At 55.4% G+C, this 16,655-nt stretch overlaps 3 protein-coding genes across 3 annotated transcripts; all 3 read right to left on the minus strand.

Moving 5' to 3' along the window:
* Positions 1-670: 670 nt before the first annotated feature.
* Positions 671-5,167, minus strand: BU26DRAFT_234114 (uncharacterized protein). Its single transcript, XM_033820917.1, has 4 exons — positions 4,957-5,167; positions 4,733-4,909; positions 4,546-4,677; positions 671-4,496 (listed from the first exon to the last, which is right to left on the minus strand). The coding sequence occupies exons 1-4, from the start codon at positions 5,005-5,007 to the stop codon at positions 936-938; spliced, it is 3,921 nt and encodes a 1,306-aa protein (XP_033689026.1). The 5' UTR covers positions 5,008-5,167; the 3' UTR covers positions 671-935.
* Positions 5,168-6,232: 1,065 nt separating this feature from the next.
* Positions 6,233-7,963, minus strand: BU26DRAFT_234137 (uncharacterized protein). Its single transcript, XM_033820918.1, has 2 exons — positions 7,492-7,963; positions 6,233-7,441 (listed from the first exon to the last, which is right to left on the minus strand). Exons 1-2 carry the CDS (start codon positions 7,727-7,729, stop codon positions 6,378-6,380), a joined length of 1,302 nt encoding a protein of 433 aa, XP_033689027.1. The 5' UTR covers positions 7,730-7,963; the 3' UTR covers positions 6,233-6,377.
* Positions 7,964-10,597: 2,634 nt separating this feature from the next.
* BU26DRAFT_602037 (multidrug resistance-associated protein 1) lies at positions 10,598-16,369 on the minus strand. Its single transcript, XM_033835313.1, has 10 exons — positions 15,999-16,369; positions 13,262-15,929; positions 13,036-13,196; positions 12,864-12,967; positions 12,682-12,711; positions 12,588-12,625; positions 11,615-12,532; positions 11,496-11,564; positions 11,352-11,443; positions 10,598-11,296 (listed from the first exon to the last, which is right to left on the minus strand). Exons 1-10 carry the CDS (start codon positions 16,272-16,274, stop codon positions 11,045-11,047), a joined length of 4,608 nt encoding a protein of 1,535 aa, XP_033689028.1. The 5' UTR covers positions 16,275-16,369; the 3' UTR covers positions 10,598-11,044.
* Positions 16,370-16,655: the final 286 nt, after the last annotated feature.

A 16,655-nucleotide genomic window follows, 5' to 3' on the forward strand; every position in this document is an offset into this window, starting at 1 on the left:
CGGGCCTCTCACCGATGAGATTGAGATCGGGGCTGCAATGCAGAGATGAAGACGGAGGCTTCTGGGCCGGCGGCTTGTGCCGAGGTGGCTGGCGGGACTACTTTACCGATCGGATGGAATGAAGTGCGAAGAAGAGCGAATTGCGCTTTTCCAGGCGAGGCGGAAGCCGGTCGATGGTGTGGCAGAGGAAGGTGAGGCGAGATGACAGGATGAGTGCATCGCGCGGTGCTGTGTGGAGTGGGCTAATGGAAGCGGTGAGTGGATTCGTTGCAGTTTTCCATCGGTCAGGGGAGGGGGCAAGTGGGTTCCCACACTGCGTCATATCGATCTGTGTTACACGCGGACGGCAGGCGCAGTTGGGATGTCGTGATGATGGGTTGAACATCACGCCGCAGCAGAAAATCATTACGGTGATACCAAACCAAGAGAGACCAAGATGTGAAGATTCGAACTATTTTCGATATTCATCGGACACTTTTAGTCCATTTGCTGCTACACATAGCATATGCTCGGCTCATCCTATCAGAAGCGTCCGCTGTTTCGCCGCGCCTGCAGAAGGGGTATCATAACCATGACTTTGAAGAACCCGACCGAAAGAAAAGCCCATGCCGTAAAGTGGTAGTAGGGCTACAACATGAAAACGCCCTCGCTATGCATCGAGAGAAAAAGGGAAAAGCCCGCAAATGAAAACCATCGCATGATCTCGATGCACAGTGAATCATAAAACACCGAGGCTGATGCAGAAAAGAAGCCTGATAGAAAGCCCATATGGTTCGGAGCAAATGCCACGCCCCGATATCCTGAAATGCAATAACACCGTTTTGTTGAGATGACGGAGGACGTCTTTCGAGATTGAGAGCTCGATTGCGTCCTTGGAGATAAAGGAGACGCTCAGCTGGAGTACTCTCGTGACCGTGTGAGATATATGTAAGCGCTTAGTCGGAGAGTTCGATAGCATCATCCTGTGTACCGCCAGGCTTCTGAGCATACTGCTCGAAAGGCGGATCCGTATCGCTCATCTCGGAATCGCCGTCGTCGTTGTCGTCGTCGTAATACTCATGCTGCTCGTAGTAGACGTCCTGCCCCCCACCGACCTCATCAATCTCATCGTACTCTTCTTCCTCATAGAACTGCTCATCCTCTTCTGTGTCTGCTTCATGCCCGACAGCGTGCTCGAGTTGCTCATCATATTGCTGAGTAAAGCCTGGCGGCACATACGACTGCTGCGTCGAGATTGGCGATGAAAACTCCAAAGGCTCGCTGCTAGCGGGGGATCGACCGGCCAGCTGGTCGCGATAGGCGCGAACCGCTTCTGCACCCTTGCCGTAGAGATGCGGAGGCACAAAGCGGCTGGGGCGGCTCCAATAAGCGGGACGTTCGTTCGGCAAAGGGGCACCAATGCTTTGACCGTACATCGAGAGACGCGGAGCTGGCTTCGGAGGTCCGAGCTCGGGGACACTTCGGCTGAACTTTGGATGCATATTCGGCGGTGAATTCTTCGGCGTCGGGATGTGGGCGAACGAGTCTCGGGCTTGCGCGACAATGCGACTGGAGCTCTCATTGATCGATCGGTTACCGTCAGAAGAACAAGGGGTCGATCTGCCCTTGTTGAGCTTCTCCTGTACAGCGCGGAAACGAGCAATGAGTTCTTCCTCCGAGGCCGGTGGGGGCAATGGTCGATATGTCGACGAGGTGGACCGACGGGCTCGCTTGGGTCCAATGCCAGGCTCATCCTCACCGTCAGATGATATAGAGCCAAAGCTTCGTTTGCGATGCTTGCTCGGATCGATACCCATGGCCTTTAGCTCGAACCAATCAGTTTGAGTACGATCGATAGGCGCCTTCGATTGCGCCTTTGCAGCATAATATGCTTTGGAATAGTCGCCATTCGTGGATATTGAACTGCTCGTGCTCTTTTTGCTGACGGAGGTGCGCAAAATGTCCTTCTCTTGTGGCTTCTTGTTGGCCACCTTCGTGTTCTTTGACCTCTTCTGGATGGTCTTGAACATCTTCTCAGCCGTTATTGCTTTCTGTGGTTTCGGTGGCTTGTACTGGCGGTTAACGCTAGCAGGCGCATCCGGTTTCTTGAAGCCATTGGGCGTACCATTGGGCTGAGCAATCGCAGCCACAACCTGCGGAGCCGGCTCATTGTAGAGCGCCTCAGCTTCGGCTTTTGCGGCGGCTTCCCTAACCTCCTTCAGGCGCTTCCGCCGCTCTCGTGCCTGTGCCCTCTTCTTTTTCTTCTCCACTTGGTACACCCAATGAGCACAAACGGCCCGGGTAAAGGCTAATCGCTTTTGCTCATACATCTTGTCTGCCAATTTCTTCATTTCCTCCTCTTGATGCTTCTCTAGGAGCTCTCTGGTCAGATTCCATGTTAGATTCTCCAGGAATTGCTCCATAAGACCGTTCGGGGAACCCATCAACACGTTTGTAGCGAGGCTGTCTAATGCATCCTCTCGCTCCTTTTCAGCTCGAGCCTTCCGCTCCTCCTCTTCCTGGATGCGTTGCTGACGTTCTTGTTCTTCTTGAAGGCGACGCTGCCGCTCTGCTTCAAGGGCCATTCGCTCCTGTTCCTCTTGAGCACGTCGTCGCTGCTCTTCTGCAAATCGTTGTTGCTCAAGTCGTTGTTGCTCAAGCCGTTGTTGCTCAAGCCGTTGTTGCTCAAACCGTTGTTGCTCAAGCCGTTGTTGCTCTTCGAGAGCTTTTCGACGTTCTTCCGCGATCCGTTGCTGTTCCGCAATGCGTTGCTGTTCCTCGAAAGCCATGCGCTGCTCTTCTGCAGCTCTTCGTTGTTGTTCTTCTTTCGTTGACGAGACTGCTTGTAGTGGGGGCGACTGGAATGTCGGTACGCCAAGACCACCCATGGGCTGAGAGGCCGAGGTGGTCGGGGTGGTGAAGAATGATCCCTGTGAAGTCGACGAAAACTGGGTTGACGTTCCATTGGGCGTACCTCCATTGATTGGGAAAGTTGGGACTGATGACATGCTGCTTGTAGCAGTCTTGAAGGGATTAGAGGATGTAGCCGTGGTAGCAGCTGTGAACGGATTTTCCGAAGCGGATGTGGTGGGTGCCGTCCTCGAGAATGGGTTCTCAGACTGGCCACTTGGTGCTGTACCATTGACCACGATCGGCGTCGCAAAATGAATAGAGTTTTTCGAGGCATCGAAAAGGCCCGGTCGGACGGTTGCTGGCGTTGCCCCTAGGAAGGACGAGCTTCCGACTGCCTGGCTGGTGGGTGTCTGAGACTGCTGGCTCGTAAAAGGGTTCGGGTTCGGCGCCGCCGCATTCGCGTTGGCTAGGAAATAATTCGTGTTGCCAGAGGGCTGGAATGGCTTGGCAAACGGGCTGAGGTTCGGTGTTCCAGTTTTCTCCGGGGTATTGGTGCTCATGCCAACGGGAGCCATACCGGGTAAGCCGCTGGTTGACGTAGCACCGTTAGGCTTGGCAGGAGTGTCCTCCGGAACGAACAGAGAATCGTCACCGTCTACCTCTGTCCTCGTATTGAGATGCGACTCGGCCACCATACCGCTGCCGCTGGAGTCATGCACGGACATGCCGTGAATGATGGCGGAGAGAGAACGCCCGTACCGCTTCGACTCCACAATCGTCTCGGAGAAATACTGCAGCTTCATCTGGCTCGGCCGCTTTAGGCCTTGACCCGTGTAAGGATTAGAATTGATATCCAGGAATACCACCCCCTCGCTATTAATTTCGAAATTAAACCCGTACAGCGAGCAGAAGTGCCTAACTTGGTCATGAGTGTCGAATCCGAGAATGCTGGTAAGCTTATCAAGCGTCCAGTCCTCCATCCGAATGAGCCTGTTGGCCGTCCCTGGCTTATATACGCGCCGAATGGTGTCCAGGATATGATGGCGGATTCTGTTGAAAGATAGCTCGCTAGCGCAAGCCATCAAATAGGACACGCGGGATGACTTTATCAATGCCCAGAATCGCGCCCAATTCTGCCGCTGTGGAACGAAATCCCGTTCTTCCACGTATAATAAGGCTATGTTCCCGGCACGGTGGATATCTAGTGCCGTTTGGACGCGATGGTTCAGCCGTACGCTCTCCGGTTGTATATGTTTATTGTCTTTATCTTTTGCGTTGACTTCGTACACGGGCTTCGTATCGCCCGTGTCTAAGGAGAGAATGATTCGGTATGCCAGGAACTCAGCCTCGTTGGCGGAACGAATATTTGCACGTCGATTGTCCTCGTACCGAAATTTCAGGGACGTGAACGTGGATAAGCATTGCTCCCGATCTTGCGTATAGTTATAGCTCTGCATTGTGCTCCGGGACATGTGGTGGAGGCTGGTCAGGTGGAAGCGGGCATTCAGTTCGTGGCATGCCAAGTATGTGTCGATGTCCTTGGGCTTGAGGCCAGATTGAGAGGTGAGGTCCTTTCGCACAGCACGTGATCGGTCCCAGATCCAGTGTTGCAGGAACTCCATGCCGTCGTTGTCGAGCCGACTGATCATATACTTCATGGATTTCTGCAAGCAATTAAAACAGTCAACACTAAGTGGTTCAGTCAATACTTACCAGGCAAGCATCCGGGGTTCGCAGATCGGTGACCAGCTCCTCATCCATGCCCGCTGCAGACCGCTTGTAGGCCTTCACCATACGCGATTCGTCCGGGATTCCCTTCCGACGGTCATGCGCAGTTTCCGGCGTCTGGGTTTAGTCAGCTAATCCAGGTTCCAACAAGCAACTGAAAGAGGACACGAACGCATTCTGCAGCCTTGTAGTCGTTCTGGGCTATCCGGCGCACTCTCTCATACTCGGGGCACATCTCATTGCAGAGGCCGTATTTGGTGACGGCGTCTTCGAGCCTCATCTGACCATCGGGGTTCATAAGACGCTGCTCGATCAATCGCTCTTTGAGAGCGGGCTGCTGAAGTTTGAGCTAAGGGTGTCAGTATGTTGGGCAAGCGTATAACAGAGAATGCCTACATATTGATAGCGCTTCTCATATTCGTGTGCGGGGAACGGGGTCGAATTCATCGGGTCGTTCGAACGGAACGCGGAGGCGGCAGTCGTGGAGATGCTGTGAATGGTATGTTAGAAGCGGTCGCAGGGCGAGGGCAATGGACAGTCTCGCCGCGCGTGCTCGCACCGCGACGGCGGCGGTGACGTTCGACATGGTGGCTTGATGTCGACTACGTCCTTGGACTGCCCCGCGACCCGGTCTGTCTTGTATGGGAACACGGAGGCTTACGTCTGGTTATTGCGCCCGCCAAAGTTGTTCCGCCCGTCGCCGCGCGCATTCGCTCCACCTCGTTGCGCCGCACTACCGCGGCCGGTAATATCCTTTATCTCGCGCATCCATGCCGGCCGTTCAGTAATCTGCTGCCTGGGGCGCGTGCTTGGGCCGCGAAAGGTGTTGCTGCCGCCGCGTGCACCGCGTCCGCCTCGATCTCCACCCCCTCTGTTGCCGCGACGGCCGGACGACATTGTCGCGATGTTGTGGTGCGTGAGGATCGGTCATGCGCAGGCGGTTGTCGCTTTCGATGGTGAGAAATAGAGTAAGAGAGAAAAACAGGTGGCACAGTCGCAGAGCGCCGCGAGGACTCGGGTTGCGGGTGGGGTTGGTTGCGGTTTTGCAACAAAGAGGTCGAGGTGCGAGAGAGCTCAGGTCCGGGAGAAGCTGTGACGGACTAGCGGCTTGGCAGCACCACCGCACGTGACGTCTTCACTTTCACGGAAGGCGCTCTCCACTGTACTGGCTCAACGTCATTTTCCACGTTCAACCATTCAGCACAACACTTTCTCAAGCAGAGGAAGTTGGAGCCATTTGGCGTAACATTTCTATGTCCTGACAAACCCGAAATTATCGTGAAGTATCGTTCACAACCGCGTGTCTTTTCTGGGTTATGCACCCTCCTCGGCTTCATCCACTCATACCGATATACTCCGGCCCATCCCTCTCCTCTCCTCTCCTCTCCCCCACCTAATCAATACAAACCGAAATATACAGTAGCAAACCGAAACAGTCATTATTCATGCGCTTTTCCCCAATTACGTCCACCATTAGAAGGCCCCTGGGTCCCGGTTCATAGCGGCGTGAGCGTCGTGACGGCGTAGAGGGGGTATAATGCAAGGCATTGACACGGGCGTTGAAAGCGCGAACGAGAACAGAGCCATCTCAGCTAGATGCCGAAGCAACCTGCACGCCCGTGGAACAGGGCTGTGCAGCGCTGAGAAGATCGACAATGGAACAACATCCGAAGAAGCGAAGAAACGAAGAAACGAACAGCAGTCGACCAAAGTATCCTCAAAGGAGTGCGGGGAAGGATAAACGCGCTAACGCTCGACGTGAAACTGGCGGATAAGTGGCTGACAAAAGAGAAGAATCGTGAGAGTGACAGCGAAGCCTAGCTGTGGAAGCTTAGTGGAAGACCATGCTGGGCGCCATCATCGTGAGAAAGCATTGCTGTTCCTGGCGGTACAGGTGGGAACGCGCCCTGCTGGATTCCATACGCGATTCGTTCATCGAACGCTGGTGGTCTAGCAACTCCGCGGTAGACGTCCAGCGTAGGTTGGGGTGGCCCGTATGCGTTGGGTGAGCTGTCTTGGTAAAGAGGTATCATATGCGGGAAGGCATAGAACCCGGAGTCCGGGACGGGAGCGAAGGCGGCTTGACCACTACCAGGAATGTAATCGGCGACGCTCTCTATTGGCGGATATTCGAGGGCCCTATAGGCTGGGTGGACGACGGAAGGCGGGCCTACTCCAAAGCCGCCGCTCCCTCCCTTGGCGTCGGCATCTTTGTCTTCGAGATGGAGCCGGCTCAGTGACTGGTCGAAAGAAGTACTTTGCATTGGGATGGAGCGTCGAGGGGAGAAGCCGGACCCCGGACTAGCCCGCTGGGGGGTTGTGGAGACCCTCACCATAGGAGACGGAGGTCTGGTAGAGAGGGCATGTAAGGGTATCTTCACATCCTCGTCGCTGTGGCTGCCGGACGACTGGAATGAAGAGAAGGCGGAGCTCGGCATGCTCATCATCTCTTCATCCACCTCTGTCTCGCTGCCGGAGTCCTCGAGGATTAACTCGACGCGGCGAGCGCGCGTGCTGGCTCGACATTGGCGCTTTCTCGGCTTGGTTCTGTCCACTTTCGGGGTCCGCTGCCATTGCACGTGTTTGCCACTACCCGGATCCCTATTGCCGGTACCTTCGTAGAGGTCATACTGGGCGAGATGGTCTTCATGCGACTGCGCGATATCGAAGAGGGTGGGCAGTATGGAGTTAAGGGCGCGCTCCTTCATAGCCGCGCTAAACTCAATGTTTTTGGATGACGAGAATTGGGTGGTCTCAGTGGTGGAACAGCAGTACATTGCTCGTTTCCTGAGCTTGGCGATCCAGCCACCGCGGCGCTTCCCGCATTGCTCGTCGACGCGTCGGTGGAGCAGCATCATGTCGACGGCGAGAGGAATCAGGTCTGTAGCCGTGTAAGTGATTGCAGAGTCAAGGGCGGCTGGAGGAATATACCTTGGCACCTCAGGTGTGACGGCTCCCTGTAGGGAATATCGCGAGGCCACCAAGGCGGCCCGTTGCCCTCAAGGGTGGCCTCTTCATGATAGCGACCGTATGTCCGCAGCCGATTGGGCTCCAGCGTCTTGACCCACGCTGTGACGATCTGTCGCAATGGCTTCATCGTGAGTTCCCTGAAGCGGATCGCATAGAACTCTTTCAGCGCCTCGAAGTGCCCGATGTACATCTCATGCATCGTCCTGGCCGGCTGAGCGGGCGGATCGCTATCGTAGTCATCGTCGTCATCCGTCCATCTGATGTTTCGACGGCCCACTAGCTTTCTGGAGCTCGTCCGCTTCAGGCTTGTCGGCCTTGAAGGGGTCCTCCCGGCCTTGCGAAAATTCCCAGCTCCATAGAAGCGGCTGGACGCGACCGCGGACGCATCTGTTTGCGATCTGGAGAGTGCTGCCCTCTGTCAATCACCCGAGCATGATGTGGTGGATTTAAGCTTACCTGTCGCTCGGGCCTCCTTCGGCAGCTTCCCAGGAGCTCGGGTCAAGTGCGACGCGTCCACCGGTGCTTGCGATCCCTCGAACAGATTTTCAAAGCCGGGGAGGACATCGAAAACAGGCGCCCTTTTCCCATTGACCATCAGCCAGCCTAGCGCTCCAATTGGGGTTTTGTTGGCCAGTCCATCGTTCTCTTCGGTACCGGCATGTGGAGGGGAGCGTCTCGCATTCTGGGCGGGCGGCAGTTAGCTCACAGAGGCGGCAAAAGGAACGGCTGACGTGCGCTAGTGCACCGACACAGCGGGAAGGACAGCGGCCACTTGTTCGCGCCTGCGGGGTTCAAGCCTGTTGAGCCCGTGTCCCACATGGACGTCGAAGCGAAAGCAACTCACCGGCGCATAGTAGTCGGAATTGTGCACCAACGCGAGTGTCGGACCTCCGTCCATGGCGGTCGTGCGTGGGGCCATCGGATTCCTCACGTGGGAGGAGAGCTGTCCTCCTTTCGGCATCGATTGTGCATTATCCATCTTTCCTTTTGCCATGGCGGCTGCCGCTAGCTGGGAACGGTATTCGAATTGCGAATCGTGGGCAGTCGTTCTGTCGTCCAGGCCCGCGGTCTCGCGTCGACTCCTGAGCCAGAGTTTGGGGAGAAGGTGATGGCTAGGGATCCATTAGCATGCCACATATGCCAGAAGGGTGCCAGGTCAGGCCCGTGGAAGAGGTCGTAAGCATGCTCTCGCCGTAAGGCTGGAGATGCACACTTCGCTCGCCTTTCCCAGGCACTTACACAGCAAGGAGGATGACTCGCAGGCCAGTCCAGGATTGGCGAGGAAGACCCACGACCTGAATCAGGGTGATAAACGAAGGAAAGTGCCGTCTGATAACGAGAGTGAGAAACAATCACGAGTCCGCCATCAGCAACCAGGGATGACAGCCGCTCAAACGGTCTCGGATACCCAAAATGGCGGCAGGCAGGCGGAACCGTAGTCGTGCAAACGGCCCTCAACGCTCGGGATGCCGCGTCCGAGAGGAGCAGACAGTAAGCCGACCGAGAGAAGCGTCTATAGCCGCTTGAACACAAGCAGCAAACGCACGATTCGTTTTCGACTCGAAAGCCGGAGAACCCCAGGCGGGCCCTGACTCTTAAAGAACCCCCTTTATGACCAGGCCTCGCTGCTCCTAACTAGACCCGCCGGTACTATTGCAGCTCACCGTTTACCGCGGAGCGCATCTCGACGGTGCTTCACACCAGCTCACAGACAGAGTGTAGGGTTGCAAGGCCCGGGGGAACCCTGTCGCGGCACAGCAGCAGACAAGCCTTTCCTGGTTCTGTTGCTCTCGAGCAGTGCGGTCCTATCGCTCAAGCCCCAGGCTGCCTTTGGCGGCCCGTTAAACCAGAAAACGGTGAAGCTATGGTCAGGGGTAACCTGCAACCCGCCTTCCCCGGTGCACGACAGATGCGTCCCATGCTTCCCCAGTCGCACGCTACTGTACATAACGAAACATCCATCGGTGACGCTTTCTGGGCGCTAAGATCGCCGGCGTGAAGCAAGTGCGGCATTGCGGAAGATGGCGTGCGGCCAGCCAGCCCGCTAGGGGCCGTACGCCACGTTGTTTCCAGGAAAGACTAGGACAGGCTCATGACTCGCGGCGGCAATCCCATGATGCTCCTTTACAGAAAAGTTGACGGAGACTGCGAATAGAAGAACGCGGATAGTCTGCAAGCAACAGCATGGCCCAGAACTCAAGCCGTTGGAGCTATTCGCTACACTGAAGCCTGTCCACCCTCCACTACGCCATTTGACAGGCGCCTCACACGTTTATTTTCTCCGCACACCCAACGTACAAAAGCAAAGATAACGCCGCAAGCCGACGGGGCCCGCCTACAATGTCGAAAATAGTAGGGGTCCGCGGAGAGCATGGAGCTTTAGTCAGTGCGCGGGGAGCTCGTCTCCTATTTTAGAGGAGTGCGCTCATAGCTAGTAATACACTAGCTTAAACCGCACTCGCACCATGAAGCCGAGACGGAACCCGTCGCCCAGTGGATACCGCCAGCGCATTTCATTTCATTTCAGTTCAAGCCAGTTCAGTCATACCCGCAATCTCAGCTCCCCTCCTGCGGCCCACAGCAGCCAGCGTCCAAGCAAGCATCCACCACAACTCACCCATCAGCTCACTTCCAAGCCCAGCCTGCCAGCATGCGCAGGCTGCAGCCCCATTATTGGCCCATCTCAGTGGCGCACCTTCCTCGCAATCGCAATCGAATCTTCACCCAGAATCCCGGCTAGCGGACCCGCATCGAATCGGATCGAGAATCGACCCGCTCGCAGCGCGCTCGCGAAAAGCGCACACACGCGCACGGTAAGCAGCCCCCCAAAGAGACGACGTGCATGAATGCCTCGACCCGCACCGTGCCGACTCCTACTGCACACTAGGCTGGGGTAAGCGTCGTGGCTGCTATGTAGGGTAGGTAGCAAACACGACAGGGGGATGCAAAGCCGGTCTGGTTCGTTCACTTCGAGTTCTGTCTGCATGCAGGTTCGTGACACGCAGGAAAATTCTCAGAGGCAGCAGCAGCAGCAAACATATCGGTAAGGTGACGCAACAACGCACCTATCCAATCTGCGTACAGTCCCGCAGTGCAGCAGCAGCAGCAGCAGAAGAAGAAGAAGAAGAAGAAGAAGAAGAAGAAGAAGAAGAAGAACAATCAGAGAAATCACAGCAGTAGCTAAGTAGACAGACACATATGCAAAACAGATTCCCATTGAGTCCCAATCGGAAGAACACATCCGGGATATCCAGCCATCCCGCATCATTCTATCCGTGAAATTTGTCCGAGCGGCGGTGAGAGAGTCTGAGACGAATACTCGTGTAACCTCCATCTACTCACGGGGTAGGCAACCCCTGTGGCACCCGCTCTACATTGGTCCCCATGCAAGCCTTCCGTCGCCATCGTATGATTCCAGCGGTCCCCACATCGGGGGTTCCGTTCCTCCCATCCACCTGGGCATATCGGTCCGATACACTAATAATGCCTCTGCATTGCAACCCCCACACTCTACTCAAGTCTGTGTAATGTCCAGCGAGTTGAGGAGATTTGCTTCTTTGACAAGCTCGTAGAAGAGGCCTCTGCGGCGCACCAGCTCGGCTGGAGTGTCGAATTCTGCCACATTGCCGTGGTCGAGGACGATGATACGGTCCGAGTCTAGGATTGTGTTGATCCTGTGTGCGATAGTAATAATGGTTCGGTTGCGAAACATGCTGGTGCGCAGGGTTGCTTGGAGCATGGCATCGGTCTCGACGTCCACAGCGGCCTGCACGTCATATTAGCGGTGGGAAGAAGGAGCGATATGCTGTGAAATAACTTACAGTGGCTTCATCAAGCACCAGGATGTTGCTGGGTGCGAGCAGAGCTCGCGCCAACGAGACTAGCTGTCGTTGACCAGCGCTTAGGTTAGACCCTGAGTGATGGTTAACAACGGCCGCAATCGCTTCAAAACGACCGACACTTACCGCCTTCATTGATGCGAGCATCGAGCTTCCCTGGCATACTCACGACGTGATCCTTGAGGCGTGCATGTTCTGTAATCCGGTTAGGTGCATACCCTTCATTTGCGAAACTGTCAACATACCCAAAACACTCCAGAGCTCCGTATCATCATGAACATGCCCTGGATCGAGGTTATCGCGGACGGTGCCTTCGAACAGCGCGGCGTCCTGGGGAATGATGGCCAAACGTCTCCGTAGATCTAACAGCCCGATGGTACTGGTGTTCAAGTCGTCGATGCTCACAAAGCCCTCTGTAGGCTCGATGATCCGGAACAGTGCCATGGTCAGCGAGCTTTTCCCTGCTCCGGTGCGACCGACCACACCGATCTTCTCATGAGGCTTGATCTGAAGATTGATGTTCTTCAATACCAAGTCCAACCCTGGCCGATATCGGGTGCTGTAGTTGTTGAATGCGACACCTCCCCGAGACGGCCAGCTGATCGGTGGTCTATTCTTAGAGATGATCTCGGGCGCCTCGCTCGGTAGACTGGCGTATTCGAGGACTCGCTCCACCGACACGATGTTGGTCTCCACATCAACAGTTTGTCGAACAATCCAGTTCAAACTCTGAGTGATCTGGAGCGCATACGACATGGACAAGCCGACCATACCGGCAGACAAGCCGCTATGGCTAGCCACAGAGATGACGGAGAACCCGGCAGCGGCTAAGATGATGACGGAGCCAATGAACTCTAGCCGAACTGCAAGCCACCTGTTCGCACTGATGGACGGGAAATAGGCCCTTAAATTGGCATCGACGCGCCACTCGTTTTCAAGTTCGAAGCGCTTCTGCTGGTTGTACGCGCGTATGGTGCTCATTCCGCTGAGCGACTCTTGAAAATGCGCATAGATAGGACTGCGGCTGATACTGTCGAGCCGCTTCAGCTCCCGCGATGTGCGGAGGTAATATCTTTGGATGTACAAATAAAGCGCACCGAGTGGAATGATCAGCGCAATGAAGACGGGAGTGGACGCCGAGACGATGACCAGGGTGAAGCCGGCTGGGGTCGTCAGTCAGTGGTTGCACAGAACTGGACGCATGACGGGTCTGCATACCTCGAGCGGAGTTGACGAATAGCATGTTAAAAGTTCGGCTGGGTTGCGTCAGATGTGTCATCCAGTTCGGGCTGTAGGAGTGGGGTGCACTTACGCTAACACCTCATCTACTCGGTATATATCACTAAAAAAGATGTTAGCATGAGCTGAAACGACATATTGGACAGGTCCAATCATTTCTAAGATCTCTGCCTTAGAGCACGCGGGCGGGAGATGTTCGCGGGGAACTAAATCGGAGGGTTCGGGCCGCGTGAGCCAAGGAAAACGATAGCTTACCTGGAGAATCGATTCAAAATCCGCCCGGCTGGAGTGGTCTCGAAGAAACTCATGGGGGACCGGAAGATTGCGAATGCCATTCGCTCGTGCAATTTTCGGCTAGCCTACGGTGGCGAGTCAGTAAATTGCACGCACTTCATGCATGTCATGGTGGGCCGAGCCCTGCACCTACCTCTATCGAGCAGAAGATCCAGAGAATGAGCGTCTGGACCACGTTGAGAGCAGCAGATCCAACCCCAAAAGCGAAGTAAATCCCTATGTACTTGCCCACATGGGGGTTACCGCCGTATCGTTGGTTGACTTCGGACCACTGCTTGAGCCACACACTCCCGCCTGCCCGGTGTCAGTCTTCACCTGCAAAAGATGAAAAAGTGAGCAGCGAATGATCGGTTACGTACCCACCGAGGCGGTCTGCGCTCCAACAAGCAGCGCCAGATAGAATGCAACGGCAATGAGGTTGCTCGTCTTTGCATATTCCCCGTAGACAGACCACTTGACTTTACCCTGCTCGGAGAACTCTTTCTTTTGCTTGCTTTTTAAGCCACCAGCTTCCTCGTCGAGGAGTTTACCCCGCGGCCCTTTGAAACTGGCCGTGCTCGCGCGCCGCAACGTGTTGAAGCTGTTCTTGCGGGCCGTTCCGTTGCCGGAACGAAGAGGCTCCATATGAGTGTTCTCTTGTGCGGCTTCGGCTTCTTCTTGTTCTTGATCGTCGTCGGAAACGGGGCTCGTGCCGTAAACGGTCTCTTCCTCGCTAACGACGCTTTCCGAGGCTCGGCTCTCTGCCTCACTTTGGTCTTCGTTTTGAGAAGCCTTGATCAAATTGGCAATCTCGCCCTTCATTGCCATAAGCTGACCATAGGTGCCCTTCTCCAGAATTCTACCCTCACGCAAGAGGACTATCATGTCTGATTCCATCAGGACGGGAATCGAGTTTGTCGCCAACACCCTTGTCTTCCCAGCGAGTAGACCCTTGGGGCCAAGGACGTTATCTATCAGATGCCTGCCGACATGCTGATCAACGGCGGAGAGGCAATCATCGAGGAGATAGACATCAGCACGAGCATACACTGCTCGAGCTAGAGTAAGTCGCGCCTTTTGCCCCCCAGACAGAGAAATGCCGCGCTCGCCGACTTCGGTCTGGTCACCGTCGGGCAGAGTCGCGAAGTCATCGTGTAGCGCACAAGCTTTGACAGTCTTATCGTAGAATTGAGGGTCCCAGCGATGCCCGAACACAATGTTTTCTCTGACCGAAGCGTTCATGACCCAAGCTAACTGCGGAACATAGGCTGTCTTCCCTCGGACGACAACTTCGCCCTTGATCTTCCAAAGGTCGCCTAGAAAGGATGAAAGTAACGATGACTTTCCGGCGCCCACGCGACCGACGATACAAGCGAGCTCTCCTTTGTGCGCCGAGAAGTTAATGTCGTGCAGAGCTCGACGCTCCTCGTGCTTGTTCCAAGTGAAAGTGGCATCGCGGATACGAACCGACTCTTCGCCGTTCTCGTCAACCGACTCCTCGCGAACGACAGCGTCTGTCTGAAGTTCTTCGGCAGTCAGATAACTGGTGATTCGTCCGACGGCGACACTGGCTTCCACGATGGCGGTGACAACCATGGGCAGGATAGCCAGTGGGAACGTCAGCAGGTTGAAAAGGGTAAGGGCTGGGAAGACGATGTCGGTAGTCAATGCCCTGTGTTGAGTGAGGACGAAGAGGCCGAAAGTGGAGCAAGAAACGAGGAAAGGAGTGGTAGACCAGGTGAAGTTGGAGAACGCTTGGGTGGCTCCGATCTTGCGCAGTGTCTTGAGCTCCTGATCGTTTCGGATATGGTTGAGCCGGTTGATAAAGGCTGTGGTCCAAGCATATAGCTTGATGGACTTCATGTTGTTGAGAATCTCCGTCATGAGCCTTGTACGCGCATCCTTGTTCTTCATCTGCTGCTTCTGAAGCTTCTTCATAAGCCGAGCGATCCAGCCATTGACCGGAATCATGATGAGCATGGCTCCAACACCTGCAAACATGCTCCAGCCGAGCAATTGGTATAGCGATAACATGCAGAGAACGATCTGAAAGGGAGCTGACCAGAGCTGCTGTCCGTACTGCGCGAGATCCTGCAGTCGCTGTGTGTCCACGGCCATGTAGTTGACAATGTCGCCGGTTGTCTTGGAAGCTCTCCCTTCATTCGACAAACGTGTAGACTTGGAATAGATGGCGGCCGTCAGTGAAGACTTGATGCGCATTCCGGTCTCGAAGGAGCGCTGGAAGTATTGGTGTAGGAAGGCGGTCTGCGACACAGACACGGCAAACATGGCGATCGCAATAGCTGCTCCGCGCACGACCGGCTGAGGGTGGTCGGTACGGTACGAGTAAACGAAGGCGATCAAAAGTCTCAGGAGCTGCGGCTGGACGAAGTTTAGGACGTCGCTTCCGGTCTTGATCACAGCACCCCTAAAGTACGGTCCTCCAAATGCGCGGAACATGGCCAACCACAGGGATGGGTGTTTCTTCTCCAACTCATAGTCCCACGCTTTCTCAAACAAGTCTGCCGTTTCTCTGGTGGTGTCCCGCTTCCGGAGGTTCCAAAGGTCATCTTGAGTGAGGAAGGTTTTGTAGCCGCGCTTCATCATGGGTGTCATCCAGCTGAAAGTGAACACGGAGAAGATGTCCGCATATTCATATGGGCACTCATCGTCGTCCCCTAGCGCATCATAGTCGCTCAAGCGCTTCTGCACCAGCCATTCCAGGGCAAACTCTAAAGCCGCCAACCCAACACTGACGCAGAAAACTGCGAAGTATGCAATATGTTCGCGATGTACGTCCTGGGAGATCAGCGAGCGTAGCTTGACGGCGTACGCAATGAGGAGGAAGAGCCAGTAGAACAGGACGACTCCGTTGGCGTTACGTGACCGCCAATGCTCAGCATATTGGACGAAGAATACGGCGCCGAGGGAGATGATGGTGACGATGGTGGTCCAGAAGCGGAAGTCGCCGGCCCAGATGCCTCTGTAGTATTCAATCTGGAGGGCCGCTTGCAATGCGGTCGTGCCGATAAGCACTCCTATCGTGATCTGCGCACCGAAATGGGTCAGAAACTCTTCAAACGTGACTAGGGCTCTTGCATCTCAGACTCTGCGTACCAGCTTTGCATAGAAATGCCAATTCTTTTTGACCGGCTGCGGCGGGCATTTTTGGTACAGATACCAAGCAGCGCCCGCTCCCCCCAGAGTGCCCGCTACGGCTACCACGGCTATCCAGACATCGAGAAAGCACGGCGTGAAGTCATATCGATCCGGACTTATCGGGCCCCATCCCTCGCTGTTACCGCATAGCGGCTGGCGGGAGTGGTGCGATGCCGCGAGGTAGCCGTGGGCGACCGGAGAGGAAGGCTGCAGTGGAATTTGCAGCACCCGCATTGATCGAGGAATCTGTCGTGATGCCGTGCTCTGTGTGTGCAGAGTCAAGGCAGGATTGTAGCGGCAAAGTCGAGCATCGAGCGGTGACTGCAGCGGCGGCGCGCACTTTTAGTAGCTTGGGAGCATGGGCCACGGTCCGGGGTGATGTCGGATTACTAACAGCCGACTAGCGCGGGGGCTTACTTAACGAACATCCATGCAAGTCCGAGAAGGCCGAACGCGGTCGCGAAACACGAGCTGCTGCCTGGCGGCAGTGGAGTTGAATCCTTCCAAGGTTAACATCAGGCGATGGATTACTTCTAGTGCTACCGAATCACAGGCGCGCCCGAGAAGACGAAGCGAAGCTCGCTTTGTGGAAGAACACCCATCCTGCAGGCGTCC

This window comes from Trematosphaeria pertusa (assembly GCF_010094035.1).
Source record: "Trematosphaeria pertusa strain CBS 122368 unplaced genomic scaffold BU26scaffold_3, whole genome shotgun sequence".
In the NCBI taxonomy this organism is placed as follows: Eukaryota; Fungi; Ascomycota; class Dothideomycetes; order Pleosporales; family Trematosphaeriaceae; genus Trematosphaeria; species Trematosphaeria pertusa.

Excerpts from the sequence above, each read along its gene's own strand:
- BU26DRAFT_234114 (XM_033820917.1), bottom strand. The coding sequence starts at position 5,007 with ATGAATTCGACCCCGTTCCCCGCACACGAATATGAGAAGCGCTATCAA. Across the intron at positions 4,910-4,956 it reads ATGAGAAGCGCTATCAATAT|CTCAAACTTCAGCAGCCCGC; the intron begins GTAGGCATTCTC and ends TGACACCCTTAG. Across the intron at positions 4,497-4,545 it reads GAACCCCGGATGCTTGCCTG|AAATCCATGAAGTATATGAT; the intron begins GTAAGTATTGAC and ends AATTGCTTGCAG.
- BU26DRAFT_234137 (XM_033820918.1), bottom strand. The coding sequence starts at position 7,729 with ATGCATGAGATGTACATCGGGCACTTCGAGGCGCTGAAAGAGTTCTAT. Across the intron at positions 7,442-7,491 it reads GTCACACCTGAGGTGCCAAG|ACCTGATTCCTCTCGCCGTC; the intron begins GTATATTCCTCC and ends ACACGGCTACAG.
- BU26DRAFT_602037 (XM_033835313.1), bottom strand. The coding sequence starts at position 16,274 with ATGCGGGTGCTGCAAATTCCACTGCAGCCTTCCTCTCCGGTCGCCCAC. Across the intron at positions 12,968-13,035 it reads GGATCTTCTGCTCGATAGAG|GCTAGCCGAAAATTGCACGA; the intron begins GTAGGTGCAGGG and ends TCGCCACCGTAG. Across the intron at positions 12,712-12,863 it reads ATTTTGAATCGATTCTCCAG|TGATATATACCGAGTAGATG; the intron begins GTAAGCTATCGT and ends CATCTTTTTTAG.